Source organism: Solenopsis invicta, chromosome 3 (genome assembly GCF_016802725.1).
Source record: "Solenopsis invicta isolate M01_SB chromosome 3, UNIL_Sinv_3.0, whole genome shotgun sequence".
Classification (NCBI taxonomy): Eukaryota; Metazoa; Arthropoda; class Insecta; order Hymenoptera; family Formicidae; genus Solenopsis; species Solenopsis invicta.
In genome coordinates, this window is record NC_052666.1 from 28,228,308 (window position 1) to 28,238,590 (window position 10,283).

Sequence of the window (10,283 nt, forward strand, 5' to 3'; positions counted from 1 at the left end):
AGAAGTGATAAATTCGGAATTATCACTTTGACAATACACATACGCATATCTACTCTATTATGTCATCATTTTTTAAAATTCGATAACAAATTCTGTAATTTATTTACGTGTTATTTAATCTGAGTTCAAATTTCAAGTCGCAATCATTTAAAAATATTAATGGCACAAAAATGCAGCCTGCAAATCAGGATGGAAAGTCATCTTGCATATTTTTTAAAAGGAAATATTCATATAAATATTATGTCACATATGCACGGAAAAAATATTAGTATCAAATTAACAATTTTTGTTTCATATATAAGCAAGAATATAAAATCTTCTTAGACAAATTTATAATCTTAAACAGACATAATTTGCTTACATGAAAAGGAAAATTTTTTTCATGTAAGTAAATTATGTCTGTTTAAGATTATAAATTCTTTCAAGAAGCTTTTATATTCTTGCTTACACATAAAACAATAATTGTTGATTTGATACAAATTTTTTTTCTGTGTAAGTTCTGATCGAATTAACTTATCCCTTTCGATATATATTACGAAAGTAAAATTATGTTACAAATTATCTTGTCCTAGATCTTTCTGGGTTTCTTGAAAAATAAAATTCTGAATTCATGTGCTTCTATTTATATCGAGTGCCGAGTAAGTGAAAAGTGATGCATAAATGCGAGTTACACATCTGCGGCTCTATGATTAAGAAATATGATTCAGCTCATTGCCTACGGAGACTACTGTTTGTGAACTTGTGCAAACTGGTTACTACGCAAAGTGGAGCGAAATGTACTTCATGCCTAATCAGTTCAGGCTTCAGTTTAATTATCCGCGTAAAAATGCACAGATAACGATAATGCGCGATTGCATGGGCGCCTATCGAAGTTATTTTCTTCGAATCGCCTCACATCGGTTCTATCGTACGAATTCGTAGATCCGACGTGAGCTACAACGTACAAAAACAAAGTATCGAAACGATGTTATGTAATGTACGTAGAACTCGTTTAAATGACACTTCACGCACTGATTAACGTTTGCGACATCAAGAAAATTTTTCTTCAATTCTCGTCTATCTCCCACGAGAAAAAATTAGTTCCAACAAATAGAAAATATAGATTCGAGGAAATGAAAACGAGGAAAAATGTCGGCAATCGCATAACGCTGCGTTCTCCAATTTCAATATTTTAATAATCAAACATTCACAGCTTAGAAAAATAAATTTCTATCAGTCTCTTTCAATCGATTGATTTTTCATGTTTTTTCATGTTCGTTGTCATGTTTTCTCTTTGAGAAGCTATCGAAACACGTCTAGAAAATTTCCTTTCCTTTTCCATCTGCATAGCACGTATCTTGGAGAAACCACTCTCTGTAATCTCCAATTTCCTCGCCTCTAATTATCGACGCGGCTCCTGCATGCGCAAGAGTTCTTTTTATCTTTGTAAGCTTACGTTACAACGAATGAGTTTGCGATGCCGAAGCGACACAGGGACTTTTTAATTTTTTTACAATCGCGTTTGGATTTTTAGTAAAATGAAAACGTGGGCGGCAACGTGGTTCAGGCCAGAGAGAAGAAAGTGAAGTAGAAGGCGCGCGTAAATCTAACAGTTCTATCCAGAAATGCGAATGGGCGAAAGGACAGAGCAAATCTTCGTGTACGGGCGCCTATGCGTGTGCAGCGAACCGGTGGTACAACGACCCGTCGCAGCTAACCGGTATCCGAGCCAGCCAAGTTAACTGGATACAACCGGATCGCCGACTCGAGCGCGGGTAATTAAGAGGAAAAAAAAAACAAATTGACAGAAACGGCATGGAAAGAAACTGGCAGGAGCGAGACAGAGAGGGAGAGGAAAAGAGAGCAAGACGCGCACGTCCCACATGCTGCTTGCACACACATTAACGCCCGTACAAAACGGTTGCATTACGTCGAGAATGTCCCGCTTTAAGATGGATTGGGAGATACCGAGCGACACAGAGCGAAATTCGCTCGACCTAGGAGAATGGAAATATTCTCTACGTGATTATTCTTACTTTGGACGGATTAATCTAAAATTCTGATTTTGATCGCCAGAAAATTTACGTATGTGCATCTCATGTATACGCACGGAATTAGAAAATCATTAGAAAATCTGGAAGATGAGGATGAGACCGAGTTATTTGGAAAGGAATTCACATGAGAGGCCACTTCGATCCTTTCGACCCGTTCTCCAAATTCCACAACGCTCCGATTCTAAATTCTTAAAAACTAGAAAAATATGGTCTTCCTGTCTTAAGTTAATGTTTAAAATATTAATTTCCTATTATTAACTTTTTTAAGCACACAATATTCATAGAATGTGTTATTAAAAATGAAAATAATATAGTACTATCAATATTCCGAGAATATTATTCAATATTTTTTAATATTATAAAACATTGCGTTTAACGTCTGTTTTTACATAATATTCGTGATGTATTTTAGGAGTAATATTGTGGTAAAAAAGTAATGTGAATTATTACGTGTAAAGCAAACTAATTATAAACATTATAATTATTATATTTAAAAGTTATAATATCCTCGATAATTTGAAATACTAATAAATAATATTATGTACTTTTTCATGTAATATAATCAAGATTGGACATATAACCATGTTTATTAATATTACGCGCTTATTGAGTATGTTTTATAAAGTGTAAACTGTTTATATAAACTTATCATTTAAAAAAAAAAATAATTTTTTAAATTTAATATGGATTTGCCAATCTGAAAACGAAATTTTATTTAATACTTTTTTGGCACTCAAAAGTAAGATGATTGTGTTAATTTGTTGAAAAAGATTTAAAATTCCGTTATTATGTAAGTTTAATCGACTTATCAAGATTAATGCGTAAACTACAAAAAAAAAATGTTTGCAGATATTATTTAATTGGCAGAATCGGCTTAGCGCACAAAAATAGTCTATTTATTTATCTATGATAAAAGCATATTTTTTTTCAGCATTTGTTTCTCCGTAAAAATATATAATTTGCGTATCTGTCTCTATAACCATAAAAAAAAAACAAATTATCTGGTTCATACACAGAGACTTGCGTTTAAAAAGCATCTCCGTATTTATCGGAGATTCCTTTTTAAAGTTCTTTTAAAAGTCGTTTAAAAAGAATGACTACGTATCTTTCTCGTATAACTTCTTGACGGGGGGTCCCGCTGTCGTAACTGTGTTTATCTTCCGCGCGAATTCCAACGTTATCTAATATTATCGATGATACGCGCTCCTCTCATCTGACACGTGATATTTTTTATTTGATAGATCACATCGATAACAACATCGATTTCAATTGTCGGCAAACTCCTACTCTCGTGGCGAGGGCTAAATCACACGATCTTTTGCCGATTAAATCGTCATTGTCCATAATTTTATCCGCAAATGTGGATACACTTTACCTATCGATATCTGATAATGAGATGAAAAGCACAATGGATCGTCTTGTAGCGATTGCATCCTCATCGTACTGTTGATTCTGATGTTTATCCATTTTGTTTCTGCTTATCATTCTATCACGTTAAACTGTGCCCCTTATCATTCTATCACGAAACGAATAAATATTGAGAAAGCTCTTCAGATTATTATTCGATAATAAATGGATACAAGTGACAACAAATTTTCCTTAATTTACGCAGATTAATTATTCCTTCGATCGCTACGATTCAATAAATCATTGAAATAGAATGATCATTGCGAGCCCACGAAATCAATGACTCGAAAAAGCCCGCTTCTGAAATAAATTCGACATAAAATTGAATTCACAAGTTCCGAAATATTACCAAAGAAAACTTATGATAGGAGCGATATCTCCAAATGAAAACAATCAATGCTGTCTCACGATTAAAATTCAGAATAGTTTTTAAGAATTTAGAATCGGAGCGTTGTGGAATTTGGAGAACGGGTCGAAAGGATCGAAGTAGCCTCTCAAGTGAATTCCTTTCCAAGTTTCAGACTTTAAATCACCGTTCTCTTTCCACACAGCGGGCGGCTTCCCGGGTTTTTTTTTTGTTTTTTTTTTTACAACCGGTCTACGACGTCGGATATTGAGCGGAATTTATAACTTCGCAAGATGAACTCCCATCAGGATTCGCTTTGGCTCGGTAAAGCACGGAAATTGCTCGCAATCTTACAGCAATTCTGCCATTCTGGCATTAAAGCCCACCTACCTGCAGCTCGTTGATCAGCTCATCCTTCGGTAGCTTGTATTTCGTGGTAACTGGAATACCGTACTCGGCGAGCAGCGCCCCACAGGACTCGTCCACGGGATCGCTTATGAGAACGCTCCTGAAGTTGACCGACATGTTATCCTTGAACAAACGGAGCCCTTGAACACCTTGTTTATCCGAATGGAAAGAGAGACTTGCTGCTCGCGAACATATTTCCGCGCGGCATAAATCGTTCGATTGAATTGTTATTTTTGTTATCGATTGCTAATAATGACTATGTTTTCCAAAGATTCTACACGTGTTTCATTTTTTTTTTTTTTTTCTGGAAAATTACAGAGGGAGAGCGCTTACGATCGATCGACAATCAATATACACGTATAACAAGCGACAAGCATCGCAAATATATTCTTTGACTTTTGTCAGATATAAATCGATATTGATAGCAAATAAATATCGATTAGGCCGAATACATCATAAATATGATTGCCGACATGAATGCGACAGTCACTATTCATGTGAATCTCGATAATTAATTACTTAACTAATTATCAATTTAAATCTTGGTAAATTCTTAGTCTCGCCGATCTCTAATATGATAATAACAAAAAAGTGATTGCATCTCTATTCAAAGAGCACATCACGGAGAATTGATAGGCAAAATTAATGTGTCATGAAAAAGCTTCTTCAGCTTCTTAAGTTACAGTTTCTATTTTCAAAGTTTTAACATTTAATAAATTAGTAAAAAAAAGAGTAAAATAAAAAAACATTCATAAAAATTCTTATGAAAACCTCTCCAATAAAATACTAAATAATACTCATAATTTATCTTGAAGACTTGATTGATGAGAGGTCTGATGTTTTCAACAATTTACGTTAAATAATCATTAGCACAGCGAGATTTTCGTTAATAGAAATTCTATTTAAATTTCATCAAGAATAATTCTGCGCTTGAATTTCCATCATCAAAATATCATTTGTAGAACAGCCAATATTTTTCATTGCGAAAATAATATTCGTATACTTTGCTTTACAAACGGAAATAATTTTATATACTTTAAGAACGCGGTGAGAAAATACTGTATTTGCGGAACGTAATTAATCGCCATTAAAGATTTTGATTTCGTCATCTAACATCTTGATAAAGTGTTATTCAAAGAGATAACTCGAAATTGCCGATTTATTCGTTCAGGAAGTATTCACAGTTGGCGTGCTCATTGTCGCAACAGAAACAGGACGTGGCTAGTCAGTGAAAGTTATATAAGCGGAGTAGGTAGGTAGATGCCATACTTGATTCCAGCTTGGCATAATAATCAATCCTCCGCGTCAGCGAATCCATTTTAATCGAATTTTTCGCGTTAAATATCAATCCAAATGAATATTATAAATTACAATGTAACGTCTTTAGAGAGCGACGCTTGTCAGATCGTCAAGTCTACCAAAGTCCGAGGGATTACCTCGAGTTTCTACTTTTCAAAGCCTTCTGTACAATTTTAATGTAAAGATAAAAAGACGCGCGCTTGACAGCGATGCCCGCAATTTCGACGGGCAATAAGATTTTCAAAAACATCACGAAAAACTCGAAGAGCTCCATCTCGAAAATTGAATCGAATATTGCGTTACACGTTGTTTCGCGAAGATACGAGCACCGGCTCACGGTCTCCCGCAATTCGCTTCGTGAATTCCTATTATTCGACGCGTCGCGCAACGGCGAAGAAAACTCGAGGTCAGCAACAAGTGTCAGATTTCCCGCGTAGAAGACTTTTCGGGCGCGGCATGATCGACGGATCGAAATTTAAGACCTACCTCTTCGATGCTGTCTCTGCTCCTGTTCGTCGAGAAATTCGCAATATGCCGCGGCGTGGTAGCTCTCGTAGATTGATCGCGGACAAGAGGAAAACCCCTGCGATATCGTGCGTACGGTGGTCCAACCGTAAACTGACTCGTTGCACTGTCATTTATCTTCTTATAGCGGAGTCCCCACTCACTCTCTTTCTCTCTCGGGCGATCAAGTGCCGTGAGTGAATTGTTGACGGGGCTGGCGTCGTCGTCCCTCTTCCCGGCCGTCCTCTCGCCGGCGAAAACCGTTCGGGTGCGAATGTATACGCGGCATTCGCGGTGTCGCGAACGCCCTCCTCACCTTGCTTGGATAGGCATTTTCAGACCGCGTTCAGATAATTATTACATCTGTTTATGATTTAACCCTGTTGTCGACCCGGCACTTCAGCCGCAAACTTTCCGTCAACAATGTTCAGTTTAGAGAATTCCGACACTTCGAACGTAACGGAACGTCGTGCGTCATTCTTATCGAATGTTTTCGCAGATATTTGAAAATAGGTGGAAATTGAAGTGGAGCGAGATAAATTGAAATTGAATTGCGAAATAAACTGGAGTAAACGGAAATTGAAATGAAAATGTCGGGAGATGAAATTTTGCAATGACAATTAGGCGATCAATTATAAACGTGAAAAACGTATGTATCACGTACGTAAGAAAAATTAAAGATGAAGAGCATTATTTTATTATTCGTTTTACCGTTTTATACTCTCATCGTTTCAGATTATTGTTTCAAATATCGATTTAATAGCTATCACTTTGATTAAAAAATTTATTCGAATCCAACATAATTTACAGTTACATAAACCGTGATTAAGAAAATCGTTTTATTAGATTTTATTTAATCGCTGCGATTATTAATAAATAGATTGAAATATAAAAAAAATATATATATATAGTATTATAAATACAATACATATATATATATATATATATATATATATATATATATATATATATATATATATATATATATTTTTTTAATATTCTTCTGTTACCAAAAGTTTTATCGGTCATGAATAGTACTTGACAATGACCTGATAATACTTATTTTGAAGAAATTACCTTTTAAATCAACCACGTAGAATCATGACAAAGGAATAAATCACATATTTTCTTCGAATTACATAAAAGCGATCTTGTCGGCGAGAAATGTAATTTTATTTAATTGTATAATCTAAAAGTAAGCGTAATTTAATAATAGCTCGCATGACAATTTATTTTTAAATCCATAATTTTAAACGATAGATATTACTTGTATAAGTTTGTATTCGCATTCTCATTCCGAATGAGATTAACGTAGAATGGTTCAGATACTTTATATTATATATAAATAGTAATTTATCTTTAAACACGTATCAAAGATGATAGTATAATTCTTTTAAACGTCAATGTAATTTTTTCTTGTCGCGTTTATTGCACGTAAACTTTTAATGTAAATTTAATTTTTGCCGTCATCTTGATATATGAAAAAAATATATATCTCAAAGGTGCTTTTCAAATCATTCTCGACGACCGTAATACATGAATTACATCCTACGTTCGTAATATACGGGCACTTGAAAGAATTAAATGAGGACGTAATCGAAAGAAACGAGCGTGTAATTGATTAAGAAAAAGGAAGAAATAATTCACGACCACTCGTCACATCTCGGTGCTATCGATCTGTTCGAATCGCGGAATAAGGATGACGGTGTTGCGCCGTCGTTGTCGAAATCCTGCGAACTTGCGGAAAAAAAAAGAAAAATAATAGCGTCACGTTTTTTTGTGTCGCGGACTATAAAAAGGCGCGTTATCGCGTCGCGTATTCGTTAAAGAGCGCGTGCAAGCGCAAAATATATTTTCCATCGTCGTGCAACACGGCGGGGTCACGTCGGGGCGCGCGACGCGAGAGTGATGCAACTGCTGCTGGGGGTCCGCGATTCAGCAATAATCGTATTGCAGCGCGATATCTCTACGACTCTTCGGCTGGCGCAATCGTTCGGCAATTTTTTCTCTCTCTCTCTCTCCTCGTCTCGTTCTCTTCTCGCTCCGTTCTCTCTCGCAAACAAGTCAATTCTCGCTGTGTCTCTCCGGCGACTGATAACGTCGAGATTGAGGCACGATGAAAGCACGGATCTTACGCGTGTGTTTAGAACAAAGTACCAAAGAAGAGAGAGAGAGAGAGAGTATCTAGTAATTAATTTCAAATTACTCAGACAAAATATAAATTTTCAAATTATTGAAACGTAATTAACGTAGCGATTTATCCTCGAGTGTAGGTAACGTCATTACGATGGTAATTTCTACGAGAAGAAAAAAATACATTGAGAGAAAAAATTACTAAATTTTGATAAATATTTGTTTGACAGTAGCAATGAGAAATTTACTTACGGTATATAAATATGTACTACTCAATAAAAAAACGCTGTTTAAATTAAATTAATGATTCTTGTATTAAATAAATATTTATTTAATAAACATTTCAATGCAACTATTCAAATAATATTTACTAAAATTTAGTAATTTTTTTTCTTTTAAGGTATAAGAAAACGATCCTCGAACGATAAAACCATTTTGAAAGTATCCTCCTTTCACATGTTCATTGGCCACAATTCAAACAATTGACTTGAGAATTTCAACGAGAAGCTACGCATTGAAACTTTAATTGAAAAAAGAAAGAAAGCCTTTCTTTTCTCGTGCTGCAAAAAAAAGCAATGCTTGCAACATTTCCAGCTCGACTCTGCTTTCGGTTTGACGATTTGACCTAGGTGTTATCTATGTATGTCAAATTAATAACGCAATACACGGCCCATCGCGTGTACATCTCGCAATTAACGTTCAAATTGCGTCCGCGGTAATTCTGTGTACGGTGGCTTTCCGCCGTTCTCGTATATAATTTTTTACTCGATTCGCCCGCACAGCGGAATAATAACATCTACGCAAGTAATTTTGTAATCGGCGCGATCCCACCACATCCTGTTTTCTCTCGAAATAGCGCGCGGCGGATTTCAGGGATTTCGCAAATGTAACGTGCCTCATATAAAAATTATAATGTATAAAACGGGGGATGTTATCAATTGTATATTGTTTTCGCGCATCGCGTGCCAACCAAAATAGCGCGTTGCTTTGTGCGTCACTGAACGGAGAGATATCGTCGAGCGTCATTGAGTGGCAAGAAATCATCTGACTCCGGTACCCCCAGCGGACCGCGTTATCTTATCGGCGTGGAAAATAACTTCGTCGTTAAGCGACTTGTCTTTTGCGACATGACAACGGATCGCGCGGTCTAGGAAACGTCACCGATACTTTTCCACCCAGTTTCGTCCGGAGATACTGCGAGAGCAAAAATTGATTTGTTAAAAAAAAAAAGGAAAAAAGAACAATATAGGTCGTTATCCCGCAACGCGCGCACAATGATCGAGACGATCGGGTCGTTTTAACCGGATCGAGCAGCGATTAATCTGGCTTCGAATAACAATTATGACCTCCCTCGGAAATCGACGGCTTGCGCCTGTCTAGGATGCCCCCGGTTATTTTAGTTGCATTCGCTTTCCGAGAAGCCGGCGATACCGGCACGACAAACGGCATCGTGCAGGCGGAAGACGAACTCCGCGATATTAATATGAGCTGCGGTTCTCGAGCTTCTCTTGGCCTCTTCTGCTCGCGGAAAATTCGCACTAAGTATTCACAAACGTTTTCAGCAAACGAGAACAAATTGAAATTGATATATATACATATATATATATGTATATATATATATATAACAGAAATAAACTCATTTCAATATTTTTAAATTCGCACTTTAGATTTTTCGAATCCAGTGAATCCAAAAATAATTTAAATGTAGAAATGAATACATCCAAATTCAAAATAATGAATAACTCGTGTCGTTTTTCAATTCATTTGAATAAACTTTAATGCGCGAATTCGGACAAATTAAAATAAATTGCAATTTTCAATTTATTCGAATTTTATTTTCGTTTGCTGGGTTTCACACGAGTAATTTACGCGTGCAGTTTTAAAAGAGAGAAAAAGAAAAAAAAACGAATAACGAAGCACTTTGATAATGCAGCAAGACGAAATGATTGCGCAAATCTTTTCCGTTTTCCTCTCTTCCGATTCTAGCAGAGAAAAATATAAATGTAGAGCAGACTAAACGAATATACTAAACTCGAAAGTTTTCAATCATGAAGCATTATGCACTGCAGCGCTTCAGCTTCGGTTATTTTTCAAACAATTTACAATTTTTACGTTGTGTTACATCATGTTTATTTTATACATAAATTTAAATT

The 10,283-nt window shown here is 35.8% G+C and overlaps 1 protein-coding gene across 1 annotated transcript in view; it reads right to left on the minus strand.

The window, feature by feature from the left end:
• The window catches only part of LOC105204921 (hydroxypyruvate reductase), a 9,719-nt gene extending 3,541 nt beyond the window's left edge, over positions 1 to 6,178 (minus strand). Inside the window, exons 1-2 of the mRNA XM_011174206.3 lie at positions 5,980 to 6,178; positions 4,177 to 4,317 (exon numbers count right to left, since the gene is read on the minus strand). Coding sequence (XP_011172508.2) covers positions 4,177 to 4,311 — 135 coding nt within the window. The 5' untranslated portion in view covers positions 4,312 to 4,317; positions 5,980 to 6,178. The remainder of the gene's footprint in view (positions 1 to 4,176; positions 4,318 to 5,979) is intronic.
• Between the last annotated feature and the right edge of the window lie 4,105 nt (positions 6,179 to 10,283).